At 29.3% G+C, this 18,784-nt stretch overlaps 2 protein-coding genes across 2 annotated transcripts; both read left to right on the top strand.

Moving 5' to 3' along the window:
* Positions 1-2,408: 2,408 nt before the first annotated feature.
* IQD33 (IQ-domain 33) lies at positions 2,409-5,813 on the top strand. The gene is made up of 6 exons (XM_083063278.1): positions 2,409-2,689; positions 2,989-3,270; positions 3,689-3,895; positions 4,660-4,773; positions 4,980-5,363; positions 5,595-5,813. Exons 1-6 carry the CDS (start codon positions 2,618-2,620, stop codon positions 5,670-5,672), a joined length of 1,137 nt encoding a protein of 378 aa, XP_082919404.1. The 5' UTR covers positions 2,409-2,617; the 3' UTR covers positions 5,673-5,813.
* A 1,891-nt stretch (positions 5,814-7,704) lies between these two features.
* CPZ (Metallo-hydrolase/oxidoreductase superfamily protein) lies at positions 7,705-12,311 on the top strand. Its single transcript, XM_020350942.3, has 8 exons — positions 7,705-8,175; positions 9,008-9,170; positions 9,244-9,314; positions 9,851-9,946; positions 10,021-10,134; positions 11,190-11,258; positions 11,463-11,537; positions 11,905-12,311. Exons 1-8 carry the CDS (start codon positions 7,801-7,803, stop codon positions 11,992-11,994), a joined length of 1,053 nt encoding a protein of 350 aa, XP_020206531.2. The 5' UTR covers positions 7,705-7,800; the 3' UTR covers positions 11,995-12,311.
* Positions 12,312-18,784: the final 6,473 nt, after the last annotated feature.

Genomic DNA, 18,784 nt, shown 5'->3' with positions numbered 1-18,784 from the left:
TATATATATATATAGATGATATTCGAATACAAGATATGAACATTTGAATAAAACATTCAAGACTCTACATTCAAATACAAAACGCAAGCATTTGAATACAAAACCCACCAATTGAATATAGATACATTCATTTGAATACAAAATCCACCGTTTGAAATGCTTGCATACATATTCAAATAAGTGAAATCCCATTCGAATAAAATATCAAATATATTCGAATAAATGGAGTCTCATTCAAATAAAACATCAAAGAAATGCAACCCATATGAATAAAAGACCAAGAAATGAAAGTGTATTCGAATAAAAAAAATTGACGAAGATAAAGAAATGCAACCCATTTTGAAGCGACCCACATTATTTGAAGTTTTGATGGGATAAAAATATAAGAAAAAAGAAGTTCACTTCTCTCTCCCTCTGTCTTTGTTATTTTCCACTCAATTTTGAGAAAAAATTTACAAAAATGAGACTCATGTTTGAAAAAAATTTCTTGTCTGACGGAACTCCTGTTAAACCATCGAGTAAAAATATTTCAGCTGAAATATGTCGTCACTTCTACACTATTTCGGGGTTGTTTCGATGGAAACAAACTCATTGTTATTTCTTTTGAATTTGAATATATATTTGTTTTGCCATTGGGATCTTTTCAATTTGAGTATGTTTATTGATGCATCTCGTTGATTTTTCTTTTTCACTTCATGTTGATCGGTTACAATTGCCAACTTGGGAAGAATAAATTATATATATATATATATATATATATATATATATATATATATATATATTATGTTTATCGATTGAGTATTATTTTGGTAATGTTATCAATTTGAGTATTTAATAGAATTTTCATGTTAATGGATGGAAAAATCTAGAGTAAGAAGAAAAATAGAATATATATATAAGAATTTTTAATCATAAAAATGATGTAATAGTACTTTTTATTTATAAAATTATAATTTTTTGTCCGTAAATAAAATTTTACTATTGCTAATCCTATATACAAGAAACTAAATAAAAATATCCTTTCGTTCGTAACTATAAGAAACTTAGACTCAAGTTTAAATGTGTTAATTGCTCAGTTTTATTTTTATATCTTTAATTTATTGTGAAATCTATTAATAAAAAAACTCACTCATTTTTCATAAAATTAAGTTGATGTAATTACTGGACTATTAATGATATAATCACACTCATTAGTTGAAAATATTATCTCTTGAATTACTAATAATACACCTAAATCATTTTATTCTAAGGATGTTTCTGAAAAATAAAATTTATGATATTATTAATTAAATTATTTTTATTGAAAGTTAAATATTTGTTTTGGATTTAGGATTTAGATATATAGGAACATATATAGTAATATCCTAAACATATTAAACTAACATTTAATATATATATATATATATAATGTGAATTTTATAAATTTTTAACTTGATTCATTCATGTAATTAAAATTAAAATTAAGTTTGAGATTGTTCATTCATTAAAAACAAATGATGAATTTAATAAAAATATTTAATTAGCAAAGTTTGAATAATTTAGGCACTGAATTTAATATCACTGCCTCCGTCATCTTACATCTACACCACTCTGATTTAAATTCTTAGTTTCTTACTTATCAATCTTTCCCAAAAGCTTCAAAAAGAAACCAAGGAAAGCAGTGTTTTCGTAAGTGAGTAATCCTGATTCTCTAATTACCACGCAGATCTGATTTGTACTATTTAATTTCCCGGGATTCACTAAAGACACTCATGCCTTTTTTATATTCCTTATTATACAATTCACTCCATCAATTATCAAACCTTACACGAGGTCTTAGGCTTTCCATGATCAACTTCCTCATAAAGGCACCCCGCATGAAAAAAATTGACTAGTAAATCATGTCATACGAGTTACCACTTATTACCATCTTCACATATTTCACCTTTGCCATTTTATCAGTTCATCCAAATTCCAAAATAAAGAAACACGCCACACCTGCAAAAGCACTAGATATTTGACACTGAAGAATCCTTGGAAAATTTTTCCAGCTTCCTAACCTGTCCCCAAAGTTACTGGCATCAAACTAAAGTAATAAATAAATAAATAAATAAATAAAAAGGACACAGGAAGAAGTAGCAACCAGAAAGGAATAATAGACATAACATAACCCCAGTAACAAGTAAGCTTTAATAAAGCCTATCATCTTCTAGCCATGTGCCAAAAGTATATACAAAAGCAATAAAAACATGCACTCAACTCCATCCCCTTTTATCTTTCTTTAACTTTTCCAGCTTCTATTATTTTCTGATTCTGAGGTACCCTTACAGCTCTGCTGTCCTAGCACACAGATCATCATCATCATCATCGTCAAACTCATTTATAGTGAACATGTGGTCTCTCCCTAGATATATAAAGCTACCAGTTTCGTGTAACATTTAAAATAAAACCAACTTTATTCTTATTTAATGTCTACTAATATTGTTGATCAAGTAAGAATGTCACTTTCCTTATTTTACTTTATCCAATCCTAATAATGTAGGATACTCCGCCATATGTGCATTCCCATATTAATATAGTTGAGAACCTCTCGTGGGGAATTTGTCAAGGATTTCACTTCTGATCTTAGAAAACTGAAATGGGTTTCACTGGGGAGTTGGTAAGAAGTGTCTTCTCCAAAAATCGTTCTGATGGGTCGCATGAAAGCAAAGTGAGTCTCTCAAGTTCCATACCTTCTCCATATGCTGCACCTGTTATCTAGTATCAGCATAATACAATTCTGTTTGACAAAATTTAGTTCCAATAATCTTATATTTTGGTGCCAAATTCATTCCTTAAAAAAACGGACATGTAAAGCGAGAGTTACCAGATATATAAGAATGTCTCTAGTCAATGTAAGACTTAAGTATATTTTGCAATAAATAGTATTCTCATTCATTGTTCTCATAGTCTCATGGTAGAGTCCATTGAGTAATGCATTAACAGCTTTGAATTATGCCATGCTAACAGGTGAGGCGCAATAGTGCTGAGAATAGAAGATGGTTATCTGTTAGGTCATACTTGTGTGGAGATGAATTCAATTCAGTCCTTGCAGAGAAAGATATAGATTCAGTTAAGAGCTTTGAGGTAACTGTTTCACAGTCCGTACAGGAGGACTTGAATGATAAAGGAGACACTGAGAGTGAAGAAACTGTGGAGAATGTAACACAGAAAAGGCCAAATTCAAACTCCAAACAATTGAATGAGGAAGAAGCAGCCATTCTTATTCAATCAGCATACAGAGGCTTCCTGGTTAGCTCCCTAAACTTTGATTACATCAATTTCTTATTCACATCAAAACATACATCTTCTTCTAAGCAAAATTTGCATTAAAGTGAAGGGAAACTTTTAGCACATATTATAAGTTCAAGATGTGCATGGGATGAGTGAAAATTGTAACACTGAAGAAAGAATAGAGGAATTGGTGATCATTTATCTAACAATGTCAATTTTCACCCTTCCCCTTTGTTTCTCCCATTTCCATCCCTCAACCATTTTCAAAATTTTAATGAAAAATGTCAATGGTTACTGTTTAGAATAGCATGGTATGATCCATCATAGCATATAATGGTATTTTAATTAATACTCATATAATTCATAGTATGTTAAGTTTATTAATCATAGCATATAATATTTCTTACTAGCATCACCGGTATGCTGCATATTACAGTTGAGGCGTCAAAATGGAGAAATAACATCAAAATCTGGAAAAGATGAGTTCAATTTAGTAACAGAAAGTCCAGACAGAAAGTCCATGGGCACATCTATTGAAGTCCAAACCGCGAATTCCATAGAAGTTTTTTCGGTTGAAGGAGAACAAAAAGGCATTTGCCAACGCGTTCAGCGCAGGACCAGAACTCAAGTAATAAAGCAAAAGGTACAACAGAAGGCAATGATGCATTGTGAACTAGCACTCCATGGTTTTGGTAAAAAGGGAAAAATAAAAATTGAGATATGCTCAAGCGAGTAAAATCAGAAGAAAAGGACAAAGAAATTAGAGAGAATTACCATTTAAGACATCTTTCCCAACATATTTTAAACTTCAGATGCCAAACTAAAAGAGTGGTTAATTAATATGCTATCAAATTTTTTTTTTATTTTAAAGAAAAGAGAAACAAAAAAAAAACCAGAAGAGTGATGAAAAAGGTGTAAAGAAGATCCAACATGTTAACTTGATAAATCATCCTTTAGGTTAATTTGTTCAACATTATAAATGTCTAGGGTCTACGCCAAGTGTCATATTAGCTCAACTGCTATCACCCCAAATTTCAAGACTTAAATAGTTGAATGCTATTTGACATTGAAATTTGATCTTCCACTAGGCCATTTTTTCCCCTATTTATTGCGTGCATTCTCTGACATAACCGAAAGTCAAATATATCAAGATACACCTTAATTGGTAATTCTCATTTCTCTCCAGCGTAATTGGCTAATTGCTATTCCTTACAACCAGTTCTGGCACACATAAATGGTTTTTTTTCTTGTTTTTAATGTAAAGCCAGAAAGTTTTGTTAATTTTACACAGCAGACATTGATGGAGCATTTTTTAGAGTCTGAACTTTAACTGGGACCCATTAACTCAGCTATAATATACAACTAATCAAAATATTTTAAGCTACATAATAACATAGACATTTTCAGGAAGACTGGGATGACAGCACTGTAAGTAGCTATGTTTCGAAAATGAGGATGCAGAATAGAATGGAAGCATCAACCAGGAGGGAAAGAGCACTGGCTTATGCTTTCTCACAACAGGTAAACACCAAGTATAAAGAAATTCTACAATGTGACTTTTACGATAATTATTTTAAAATACATTAATAATAATTTTTCATTAATTGACGATGTAAAAACAAAAATTAGATTGATTGTGTATAGAAATTAAAGTCAACACTAAATACTATTTCTTGTAGATATAGGATACAAGGCTGGTAACAAAACACTAATCCTGGTTATTGCAGCTAAGAATCTGTTCAAAGAGAAGATCTCCAAAATTTAACAGCATGGAAGCAAATATGAGTTGGAGTTGGCTTGAACGGTGGATGGCAACACGCCTTCCAGAGACCTCATCAGTTGAAAGCCATGCCATGAAGCAATATGACCCTCCTAACAATAACAATAAATTCACAATCATGACAAGATTTTTAGATGCTGCTGCTGGGGAGGAAAAGGAGAGTTGCGGGTCAAACGAAGTGCCCCTTCATTTTGACAACTATTCAATCAATTCACCAGAAGAAAAAATTAGCTTCAAACCACATACTGCAAAGACCAATTTCAAACCAAGGAGAACAGTTTCAAAAAGGAAAACAGTGCCAAGTTATCAGTTCCATGAAGAGCAGCCAAAGGTCAGAATCTCTTCATTAGTTCACATGCCATCCAAGCCTGCAGGCCAAACGTAACAAGTTAATGACTAAATTTGTTTAGATATAACTTAAAAGTACTTTCTTTATTAAAATTTTTTAAAAAATACTTTAAAAATACTCTTAACTTGAATTGAAATAGTTTCTACATCTCATGATTTTTAAATAGACATGATCATGATCACAAAAGATATAATTTTCATGCTCCCACCACAGGAAAGCAAGAGAGATGGTTCGGGCAATGCTTGCAAGGATATTAAGCCAAAGCAAAAGCAAGTAGGAAGCAGGACATAAACTACATTAAGCACCTCGAAAGCTTCTAATATATGTGTAACTTGTAACAAAATAAATTTTATGTGTCTAGTATTGAGATGTAATGGTTGGATTCTCTTGTAGATTCTTGATTCCATAATCTTATGCGTACATTGTACATAATATCAAGTGCATGATTGAGATGGTTGTTGATCTGATTGTTTGCAAATTCATCCATTATTAAGCTGTAAAATCAGCGCAATCTCGATTAGTAGCATATTGATGGGAGACTTTTTTTTTTTTTTTTTAAGTGAGAAATGAAAATGCTCAATATTAAAATTCAACTTTGTATACTATATCATTCAAAACCAATGCGTGTTGGTTTAACAGAAAGAGTTTGACATTTGAATATCTTAACCACATGATTAAGTTAATAAACCCCCTCCAAAAAAAAATCCTCATTTCCACACGTGGCAAAAGTGAAAAGCACATGATTCACGTGTATGAAATCAGGTGGGAGATAATATGAGAAACCAAAAAAATGCGGGATGATGCAAAAATCTAAGATAATCCTAATAATTGAAGAAAAGAAATCCTAAATCTTAAATATGAGGTATTTTTAATTATGGAAGAAAAACAATTCATGTCCATGGGAAAAGAAAACAATTCTTTATTCTTCACTTATCTTACGAAATTATTAAGTTAATGCCTCATATCAAGAAGAAAAAAAAAGCTAAATGCACTTTGTCATATTCTTATGAAATTAAATGCCACATATCATCTAGATCTTCCTTGTTTTGGACGACGTCAAATACATCTTCTCCAACATTTTAACCATCTTGATGTCATTCACTTTGAAATTTTGGAAACCAAATCGACTATCACACTGTGTTTGCTTGATATGAAATGGTGAAAAAATAAGGAGGGATGGATGAGAAATAAGAAGTGAGAAATATGTTTAATGGTTTGGCACCGATGAGTTTTGTCAAGTGAGAAATTTAAAGATGTGAGTCCCTTGTGTATTTATTTTCTTTGCAAAATTGCAAGAAAATATGAGTAAAATTGAGGAGTGAAGGTGTTATGCTTCCTGTGAGATTATTATCCCATGATTGTGTGTGTTTTGTATTTGATTGGTGAAGGTTGTATTCAATTGTGTATGGTATTCGATTATGTATATTTTGTATTCAATTGTGCATGGTATTTGATTATGTATATTTTGTATTTGATTGACGGGTTGATATTCGATTGTGGATTTGGTTTATTTGATTGGATTGGGTTTGAATACAATTTTGGCATAATTTATTACAACAAAACTTCATTAACAATATCAAAATATGTTGTAATTGATTACGAACTTTCTTGATTCAAATAAGAACTTTTTAGTGTGTCCAAAAAAGTATGTATTTAATTTTGAAAGGGGAAATAATAATTTTTCTTTGATTATGATTTGTTTTCTCTCGATTAATTTAAATTAAACAATTTTATAATACATTTTTTTTTTATTTCTTATCTATTTCTCTTACATCAAACAAACTCATTTTTACCTTCTTTTTTTTTATACATAATTTTACTTACCTATTTCTTATCTTACAGTCAAAAACATTATTAAAACATATGCTTGGGCTTTCTTATATAGAGAGGTAATTTTTTAAAATATTAATTCAACTAGACTTGTAAAAAAAAAAATTAACCTATTTTGTTATCTTAATTGTATTGATTTGAAACTTAAATATATTATTAGTCTTTTAAACTTAAAATAAATTTATTTTTATTTCCCATTTTTTTTTTAAAAATTTAATCTTTATATTCTTAAAGAAAATGTTTTAATCTTTTTTTTTTCCTAAATCACTTACTAATATTCTTATCGGTGAAAAACATCATATTTGCTGCATATAGTCTACTAAAATATATATCCATTGGTAATATTGAAAGTGATAAGAGTGGTTTAAAGCAAGTTTTTTTATTTAAGTTTTTTTTTTTTTTTGAATTACATTGATGTTAACATCTTAAATATATTGTGTCAAAAACTGAAATAAAGTGTCAAAAGTCAAAACGACGGTGTTTAGCAAGCTAACCTTATCCTCCGAATTTCATCACAAAAGTAGCGGTGGTTCAGACAGATTAAACCCTCATTTCTGTCCCTCTCTTCCACTCTAATTCATAGGCAATAATGCAAATTTCTCTCAGCAATTTAGCCTTCAAGACCCCTCAACTCTTCCCATTCCACCAACACTTTTTCCCTCCAAAGCCACTGAGCCACCAAGTTTCACTGCACACCCATGTCAATGTCCTGAAAGGGTCGGGGTTTTTGTCCGAAATCAGCAAAGCAATTGATCACGAAGAACAGTACCGGATAGCCCGGTCACAGGTTAACCGCAAAGTTTTGGACTTGGAAGGTTATTCCATTGAGGGTCTTTCAGTTGGGGGCCAAGAGACATGTATCATAATCCCTGAATTCAAGTGCACTTTTGACATTGGGAGGTGCCCTAGCAGAGCCATTCAGCAAAACTTCCTTTTCATTACTCATGCTCACCTTGATCACATTGTAAGGTTCTCCACTGTTGTCACCAATAACATTTTATTTGGTTTGGTGCTGTTTCTTTTTTTTTATTTTTTTTATTTTGGATTAGTAGAAAGCAAGGTTTTAAATTGTGGTTGCAGTTATAGTTATTTTGCATTGCTTGACATTTGTGGAAAATTGCAAACAAATGTGGCTGATGTGGCCACAATTATGGTTGCAATGCAGTAGCATAGATTCCAAAAACTTGAGGTTATGGCCAAAATTACGGTTGCCACCAATTTTTATGATCTTGGTAGAAAAGGAAAAAGGGGGTAAATTACATGTGCCACGTGTTATCTTAATAGATTGTATTGGTTATTGATAGACAAAGCCAAATTCATTATTGATTAAACCTTTTTTTTTTTTCCTTAGAACTTAGGTTTGTGGTTGTAAGGGCTAATTTTGATAGCATATTAAGAGCAATTCAGGTGGGGCTTGTTTAAATAAACTCCTTCAAATCTAGGGAAAAAAAATAGGAAAGAAAATCGAAACAAATTTCTCTCTAAGCTAAAACTAGCTTATGCATAAGTTAATTTTAACTTATAGAGAAGCTTATTTTATTTTTCTTTCCTATTTTAGAAGTATATCTATATAAGTTTACCCAAACAAACCCTTAATCTAATGCTAGTGGGGTAAGGCTATCTTTTTATTGTTGTTTAGATCATCTAATGCTGGTCTTTCTTTTCATTTTTCACTAATCCCAGTGTGTCTTACTTGTGATTCGTGAATGTGTTTTTTGCACGTCTTCTGTGCATCCTGTACTTTGGATGTTGAGTGTAAATTTTGCATAAGCATGTGATGATTTTGAATGATTTAGGGAGGGCTGCCTATGTATGTAGCTAGCCGTGGTTTGTACAATTTAAAACCTCCCACTGTGTTTGTGCCTCCTTGCATCAAAGAGGATGTTGAGAAGCTGCTTGATATTCACCGAACAATGGGGCAAGTTGAATTGAATGCTGAAGTGGTCGCATTGGATGTGGGTATGTGTCATTTGTCTTTCTTTAATGGTCAGGAGATATCTTTGAGGAAATGATGTGTGAAGTTTCATTTCAGGGGAGACGTATGAGATACGGAATAACCTTGTTGTCCGACCATTCAGAACACAACATGTTATACCCAGCCAGGTACCTTTCAACCAACCATTCTGTAGCCTGTCTTTTAACTGAAGGGTATATTATATCAGTGTTAGAAGTTACCTCATTTTGTGTACAAAAACTCTAGAACAAAGAACGTAGCCTTAAATTTATCAGGTTTTGGCTTACCATATTTTTGTTATCGTTTATACTATTGTCTTCTAATGCTGGATATTAACTCTGATTTTTTTTTTTTTAAGAAATGCTATATGGTCATCCCCACATTTTGTTTTGTGAAGGCACATACTTGTTTTTGTTTTGATTTTTTTTTTTGCATTTACATACTTTTCTATACTTTGTACATCTCTATTGTGTTTCCATTATGATAGTGAATTAGTGATAACATTCTAATAATGAACCTTGTTCTTTAAAATATGTTACAAAAAAAAAAAAAAAACAGAACAGTGACAGTGACAGTGACAGTGAATGAGTTCCTAGTACCTAGTTTTTTCCATCATGGCAATAACTGGGCTTTTGAGATCTCGTAGAATAAGAATAATACCAACTTGGTAGTATTTGTTATGCAGGGTTATGTAGTTTACTCAATCAGGAAAAAGCTGAGGAAACAATATGCCCACCTGAATGGGAAACAAATTGAGAAATTGAAGAAGTCAGGTGTTGAGGTTTGTAATATCTGGAACTCAATTCTGATTTAAATCTTCTTTGATCTTTATCTGTAATGAACTCTTGTTTCTAGATTACAGACATTATATTATCTCCTGAGGTGGCCTTCACTGGTGATACAACATCAGATTTTATGCTTGACCCATGTAATGCTGATGCATTGAGAGCAAAAATTCTTATAACTGAGGTACAGTACAATTATTTTATCAGCAAATTCAGCTGACTTTGAGAATTGACAGCGTGTTCCACTGAAAACCTTAGAAATAAGTCTATTCCACAAATTAAATCAATTCTTAATTTAACCATTCCTGAACATGTTCTTTAAGATTATCATGTTTATAAATTACAACTTGAGGTATTGTCATGGGAATTTTCAGTTAACTCTTTTCTTCTGTGCTTGGTTAGAGTGGAATTGGAAGGAATGAAAACAAATACTGAAAAAGATGAGATTTTAATTTTTTATGGTTTTCAGTTTATTGACATTTTAGGGGTTTCTTTCCTTGATGGATATACAAAGAGATTGCAGAACCTTATTGTTTTAAGTATTTTTGTTATGATTTTCATGCTTGCTTTCTGGTTAAGTGTTTCCTGGCATTTTTCTTATCCTATTCTGTTAAAGTCTTTCCTTTCTTCCTAGATATGCCTTTTCTTTTATCCCAAAGGGAAAAAGGGAAGAAGTACATGGGGGAGGTGGGAGAGATAGCGATTCCCTGCTTGCCATCGTTTCCCTTGTTGAACTCTCTTTTTTAATATATATATATATATATAACATGATTTTTGCTTGTTTATACAGAAGTGAAGAAGATAGAATCATAGAATAAGAGAATGAATGAGAGGCTACTAGTAAAATCTTTGTCAGTGATAAATCATATTAAATGATTTTAATAATATATGGGACTTTATTCTTTTATTTTTCTCCTTTATCTTTTACCTTTTCTTCTTAGTCATTCTTTCTGACAATTACTGTGATAATCAATTAACAGAAAAATTTAAGCATTCTTTTTATTGTGTACCAAAGGTTTGTCCTCTTTGTCGTGTTGTTAATGTATCAAAATTATCAGAGCCAACTAAGTTGATATCTATACATTTAGACTTCGGGTCTTGGCTTACTTGAAAATGTAGGAATTAAAACTTTTCAAAAATGCTATCGCCATTCTTTGTTGTGTGCTCTTATTTCTTTATTGCTATCTTAATTCTATCTTTTATGTTTGATTGGTTTGCTTGTTGAAACTCTTTTAATAGGCAACTTTCCTAGATGATTCATTCAGCATAGATCATGCCCGGCAACATGGTCATACACATTTATTTGAGGTATGTAACATGTTTCTTATTACTCGTATTCCATATTTTATTTATGACTCATTCTCGTGCCATTGCAATATAAAAACCTAGAGTCTACCTGATCAGACAAATCGACATCGCATATTCTTGTGATTGACCAAGTCTCAGAATGATGACTCTACTGCGTATTGTATTGAAGAGTTCCTGATTAGTAAACTTGTGTTAACTATGTAGCTCATTGCAAATGCACAGTGGATTCGCAACAAAGCAGTTCTATTGACTCATTTTTCATCAAGATATACTATAGAGGTAATGTTATAGCTTTCCTTTTGGTTTTATGAACTTGCAACTTGCATCCCCCAATGGCTCATTCATATCTGCACAGCTACCAATTAGATGCAAAACTCCCAAGATATGCATTTTAGAATGTAAATCTTTAAGTGCTTTTAGTATTGTTATTCAATTAATTAAAGTTTTATCTTAGTAATATGTAATAAAAGTTTGCATTAAAGATCAACACAAATTATCGAAGTGAAATTTTAACTCTGAGTAGACAATAATACTAAAAGTTCCTTAGAAATTGCATCTAAGTTCTTACCATGTAATAATGTTAGGAAAATGTGTGCCTTTTGAACAAGTCGGTGAATAAATAGGCATCTATTATTTTGATCCTCAGGATATTCGTCAAGCTGCATCAAAATTGCAGTCCAGGCTGTCCGCCAAAGTGGTTCCTCTTACAGAAGGCTTCAGATCTATGTACTCTTGAGTGTTCAAACTCCATTCAATCTTTACCAATTACCACCATCAGTACATTAGTTGTATCTTCGTTTCATAGTTTTTTTGTAAATTAGAGATGTATATTTGTTTTCTTTGTTTTATTAATTTGTAAGCTTTCTTTTTATTTATAAGAAACGGAGTAGCACGAATGAGTAGGGTGACTACCCTTATGTTACTTCAGTTAGTACAGCGTTCAAGATTTTGTTTCGCCCAACATCAAGTCTGTTTCACATGTATATGCTATAAAGCATTTGTTGACACAGGTTTTTTTTTACTAATGAGCTGTCATGGTTTTTTATTTGATTATCTAAATTCTCTTGATTGAAGTAAACCATTAACTCGGCCCTGAAAATGATTAATAGAGCCAATTTGATTGCTGAAAAATAGAAAGTTAGCAAATAGTCTTTTGAAATTCTAAGAAAAAAACGTGTGTTTTTATTTCCTATGTTTTCGGTCAAACATGATTAATGTATTAGTACTTTCATATTGATGAATTCAATTTTCGAACTTTAAAAAACGTGTGAATTTAGGCTCTTTTAAAGAATTTATGCAAAATTAGAGTTATCTAAAACAAATCTTAAAATGAGACGTTTTAAAGATTAATAATAATATTTTTTATATGAATATTAATGTATAAATTTTTTTAATAGGAAGCCGAAAAGCAGGAATCTTATTGTTCTCATATGAGTGAAACACTAGTTATTTTACTTTTTTTTTCCTTTCCCCTTGTATAGTGTCCTATTGATGTTTGAATTTAAGATGTAATGTAAATTACTATTACTATTTTTCTTTTGACTGGTGTCATATATTAATTTGTCCTCGCAATATTATTAATGACCTCAGTAGCCTATAAAAAATAAGGACTAATTTTATACTTTAAATTTTGAGTACATGGAAAAAAAAGGTAAGTGTCTTATGGCTGCAACTTAAAAAAAAAAAAAAAAAAAGCATTTGACAATTTTTATATAATTAAATTAGATTAAGTGATTTCTTTAGTGAGAGTTTTATACGGGATAATTTATTATGCATCGATTATTTTTCATGAAAAACACTTTTCCCCTTTATTTTCTTTCTTATTGTAATTTTTTGCGTTGAAATCCAAACTCGAATTATGCAATGTTGTGTATGGGAAAAGTTATCATAATTCTCTTCCTTTCGAAAAAAGGAAAGTCATGATCATGTCTTCATTAGTTTCCAATCATCTCAACAGATATTGTAGCACTCACTTTATTCCATATAAAGACATGCTCCTCAATCTTATTAAAGATAGCTTATACGTTACTCTCTTCTTTTTTCTTTTTTTTCTTTTTTTTTTTTAATGATTTGCACCTTCTTCATTATAAGATTCAAACTCGTGTGGTTCATTCGGCTCCTAAAAAAAAGGTACTCAAAACTCAATCTAACCCAAAGAGCATTGAATTGGGCTTAAGGTTTTAAAATTAAAACAAGATTTGGAAAAGGCCGAATAGTTTACCTTTGGAGTTAATTATTCAGTCCATCCAAAATTTCCATGGTGCCATAATTTATTAGTTCTAATTTCTTGCAAAACTTTATGACTTATATGTGTAAAGTGCTTAAATTTATATATTTCATTTGAGTTCCGTCCTAATCCAGTCAAACCAAATCTAACCCAGTTCATGAGCCAAAAAACATTGTCCAAATTAAAATGACCTTTTCTTACGTATATGCATCAAACACATCACCTCACTTCACCCATCATCATATAAAAGGACATAAATAAAATTGTGTGATTAATAAGTATAGGTGTGTGTCTTATGCGAAAACAACTTAAAAGATAAAATTATTTCAACTCAATAATAATTATACACTCGAATTAATTCCTTGACACCTAATCAAACATTTAAACTGTTTATCATAAATTACATTAAAAGAAATTCTTCATAATTATAAATAATTCAACATAAATTAAAATGCGCAAATCATTTACATCTATCATAAAAAATATATTAATATGTATAATTATTTTTCGTCTTCATTTTCTGGTGGATTATTATATTTTTAAATATTAAAAAGTAATAATTTTTTATATTTCTTCCAATTAAGTTTCACATTTATCTATTTTTTTATTCTTTATTTTTATTTTTTAAAAAAAATTAAGAGAGATTAAGAGCGTGTTTATCCTACTAGTTGAAATAAAAGGAATTAATGATAATAGTTAAAATATGCATTATAATTGGTAAGTGAATTTGGGCATTTGGCAACAATTTTCTATATAAGCTGCGCCAAACTTGTGTCGACATCCGTATCTAAGGACTCATTTTTGTGGGCCTAAGACACTCATCAATGAACACAACATTCACATAAATTTGACTATGATGTGCCAAAAAAACAACACATCAACAAATGGATAAACCTCTCCACAAAGTCGGTTCATACATAACTGAATCTAAATAAATTCATTAAATTTCGCTTCAGGGTTGTGTTGGTAAAAAAATTATTTTGTAATTACTAGGGACAACTCAATTAAATAATCTTTATGTTTGAAATAAATTAATATCCAGTTCAACATTAAGAAAGACTTTTGGACCAAAAAGGGAAAAATGGATAAGCTTCGTCCTCTCTTAAACACAGGAAAAAAAAAGGAGATTTGGAAAAAGGAGTTGCATAACAATAAAAGTTCATATTAACAAGTTTCCTTAAGCTATTAATTAAAGAATTCATAAATAAAAAATATTAAAAATCATTATAAAGTACATTAGTAATGTTTTGTCTACATAAAAAAAATTTATTTATTAACTAATGTCTTAAAAAACTCATAAACTGTACATTCTCCAAAAAAAACAATTATATAATTTTTTTAATCAAGTTTTCTCTAACCAAAATTTAGCAATTAATTCTTTAAAATACTAAAATTTATTTGAGAGATGGATGTTTCCTAAACAAATATTATTCTATAGATAGCTGAACTTTGATAAGCCTGAGTTTAAAATTATTTTTTCATGATTATGCGTTTGAAAAAAATAAATAATATCCTATTGTGTGTAGAAACTGTCAAAACGGGTAACCCGGCTCGGCCCGGCCTACCACGGGTTAAGTATTTGGTGGGTCAACCCAACCCGACTCATTTATTAGTGAGCTCAAAAAAATTGAACCCGATCCGGCCCACCACGAGTTAGTGGGTTAAATAGGTTGACTCACCTAATTTTAAAAAAAACATGATTTTTTTTAATATACAACTAAAGTCCAAAATCATAATTAAATGATAATTCTAAATACAATCAAATAAAATCAAAATAATCTCATGTGTAGGGATGGCAAAAATACCCGCACCCGCGAGTATTTGTGGGTAAAATCCGCTACGGATAATAAATGGATAGGCTAATTGGGTACCCGCGGATAATGGGGACGAATAATTTTTTTACCCATTTATAAATGGGGCGGGGGCGGGTATGATGATATCCATACCCGCGGGTACCCGTTTAATAATATTTCTTAAATATCCTAATTATTCTTATACCACAACCTTAAAAGTACACTCTCTCGTCTTAGTTTCTTACAAAAGTGAGGTTGATGAATTTACCAACATGTGTTAAGCATGTTATAGAATTATGTTGGATATAATTTGATTAATTTTCTAGTTTTGATTGGACCAATAAAATTTATGTATTTTAAGTTGTTTACTTTCGTTTGGAATTATAAGATTGAATTATTGTAGCTTTGTGATGAGACTTTAACTTGTAAGATTGATGTATTTTAAGTCATTGATTATCTTACATTTTTATTATTATTTCAAAAAAATTAACGTTAAATACAAGTTCAAAATTAACATTGAATTTTTATTTTTAATATTTCAATGACATTAAATATAGACTTAAAATTATTTGTAATATAATTTTTTTAATTTTTTTAAAAATTTATAAATATCCATTGATATTCATGGATATCCGTGGATATTCAAGAAATTCATGGATACCCGCGCGAATATGGAGTGGATATGGGGACAATTTTCATCTAGCGGGACGGAGGCGGATTTACTATTACCCGCCCCCATGGGGCCTCATTGCCATCCCTACTCATGTGAACAAATATAATTCAAAATCATCTCAAATACTCTTTTGGGCCCGATAATTCAAATATAATTTAAATCCTAATGCTTATTTGGGCAATTGGGCCCAATAAAATGAAAGATGAAACATAAGTTTTTTTTTAATGGGTTGGTGGGTCAGCCCGGCTCACCACGGGTTCAACCCAGGTGAGCCAGGTTGTTAGTGAGCCGGGTTTAAAATTGGCCTGTATTGAAATTTGTAATTTTTTTTTGCCCAACCCGGCTCGAACCTGTGGTAGGTCGGGTTGGCTCACCAAGCTGAGCCCATTTTGACAGTTCTAGTTGTGTGTTTATCATCTTTATATTTTTTTTTCCACCTTAGTTTTTTTTTAAATTATATTATGTATATGTACTAGATACGATATATATATATATATATATATATATATATATATATATATATATATATATATAGGGAATATATCAAGTGAGAGAGAATTTATTATGAGAGATGAAAAAGTTAAAATATAACCCTTAGATTAATCAAGTGAGAGAAAAATTTGGGTTTAATCAAGTGAGAGAAAATTAACTTAAGGGTCATATATATATATATATATATATATATATATATATATATATATATATATATATATATATATATATATATATATATATAGTGTGTGTGTGTGATGCTATAAGAAGCTCTTGATGTGTTTTTTCAAGACATGAGAAGAGGACTTTTACCCATAAAAGGATTTTTTTGAAAAACCTAAAGATGAAGAATCTAAAAGGATTTGGGTGTTGACGAGAACAATGAAATTCGAACTAAAGATGGAGGGTGTATAAAATGATAGAAGAGATAAAGAAGAATCATAAATCTTCACCTATTACACCTTACATTGATTCCAACCTTATCCCATAATTTTAAGAATTAGATTGGCTAAAACAAATTGTTTGGAAAATATAGCTACTTAGCTAGTAATAATAATAAATTTGAATAAAAACAATGGAAAATAATAATATAGGAAAAATATTACTTAATCTTCTAATTTTATTTAGAAAAATATTGTCTAAAGAAATACATGAAACTAGGGAAACTACGGGTGCGTATGAAATGCCCCGTCTCATTAATTCGATCCGAGATTAGTGTCAACAAATTTTAGTTTTAGAATTTAGACTTGATGTAAACATTTTTTTTTATTTTAGATAATAATGTATTTACTATATATTAAAATAATGATTACGGTGGAATACGTGTTCCTTTCTCATTGTTTATTTTTTTGGTTATTTTATTTTATTTTCCTATTTTATTGAATTTCTTTTTTTAGCTAATTTTGTAATTATATTATTATTATTGTCTTTGTTTTATTAGTAAAAAGGGTACTTCATGCCTCATTAATATTGTGGAATGTAGTTACAAAATGGAATGAAATATGAAGTTTATTAAAGAATAAAATAATTTTAATAAATAATAATTTTTTAAATTAATAAAATAAAATTATTGAATTATCCCACACTAAAAAAAAATGAGTGTGATACAATGAACCTTACAAGTTTATATTTTTAATAGGATGATATTATAATATTATATAATTTATATTTTTAATTTTCTAAATGTTAGATGATGACACTTGTAGGATTATCTTTGTAGTTGTTGAGTTATAAATAATGTATTTCCTTAGTCTTGGAGACAAGAATGAAAATATCTTGGTCTTTATTTTATTTTTTAAAATGTTTTAAGACTAAATTTACATTTAGTTTTTTTATATTATTTTTATATTCATTTTAGTTATTTATCTATTAAAATGTTTATTTTAATTATTTATCTTTAACACTTTAATTAATCTAGTCATTTAAAAATAATAATATATATTTTTATTTTGTGACATAATTTTTTAATTAATTTTTAATTGATTCATGAAATTCAATTGACATTTGTATCTTAAAAGTTACAAACATCATGAAATATGTGTGAAAAATGTCTCAAACAAGTAAAAAATGACATGAATTTATATTTTTTGAAAATTTTATTTTTCTCTGGATTTATTTTTATGAAGTTTTTGCTATTTTATAATATTTTTTTATTTAACTTTAATTTTGTTCAATAATTTTCATATAAGTAGAAGATATTATTATTTTAAAATGAACAAATTGACCTAAATTTAAGAAAAATATCAAAATAAATATTTAAAAAATAAAAGATAAAAAATATAATTTAATATTATTTTAATAACATATATTAATAATGATATAATATTATTAAATGTTTCCTATTGATGTGTAGTTACTTTAATAAATAAATAAAGAATTATATATATATATATATATATATATATATGAGGAGTGTTATAATAACATTGTGTAATTTTTATTAAGTATTGCACCGTTCAATAATTTTATATTAATTGCAAATTTTGTAAATCTAACCGTTAGATTGAAAGTTTATATCACTTTATATGTGTATATGAAATTTTGTTAAAATTGAACAACAACTTAAAGATAATCAAAATGTTCATATTTAGTATATTTTAAAATGAATATATTACGTCAATTTTATTTTATAAAAATGAAGTATCAAATTAACTTGAATTAATATAAAATTTTGTAGATATAATTTAAGAGTAAAGAATTTTTAATTTAACGATTAAATTTATAAAATTTATATTTAATATAAAATTATTTAACGATATAATACTTAATAAAAATTACATTAATATTATTATAACCCTCCTTTATATATATATGGTTGAATATAAAATGTTTTGGATTTTGT

Source organism: Cajanus cajan, chromosome 9, assembly GCF_000230855.2.
Source record: "Cajanus cajan strain Asha chromosome 9, NIPB_CcT2T_4, whole genome shotgun sequence".
Classification (NCBI taxonomy): domain Eukaryota; kingdom Viridiplantae; phylum Streptophyta; class Magnoliopsida; order Fabales; family Fabaceae; genus Cajanus; species Cajanus cajan.
Note: the sequence above shows the minus strand (reverse complement) of the source record. Positions and strands in the feature narration are given on the sequence as shown.

Excerpts from the sequence above, each read along its gene's own strand:
- IQD33 (XM_083063278.1), top strand. The coding sequence starts at position 2,618 with ATGGGTTTCACTGGGGAGTTGGTAAGAAGTGTCTTCTCCAAAAATCGT. Across the intron at positions 3,271-3,688 it reads CAGCATACAGAGGCTTCCTG|TTGAGGCGTCAAAATGGAGA; the intron begins GTTAGCTCCCTA and ends TGCATATTACAG. Across the intron at positions 3,896-4,659 it reads CTCAAGTAATAAAGCAAAAG|GAAGACTGGGATGACAGCAC; the intron begins GTACAACAGAAG and ends AGACATTTTCAG.
- CPZ (XM_020350942.3), top strand. The coding sequence starts at position 7,801 with ATGCAAATTTCTCTCAGCAATTTAGCCTTCAAGACCCCTCAACTCTTC. Across the intron at positions 9,947-10,020 it reads TGAAGAAGTCAGGTGTTGAG|ATTACAGACATTATATTATC; the intron begins GTTTGTAATATC and ends TCTTGTTTCTAG. Across the intron at positions 11,259-11,462 it reads GTCATACACATTTATTTGAG|CTCATTGCAAATGCACAGTG; the intron begins GTATGTAACATG and ends TTAACTATGTAG.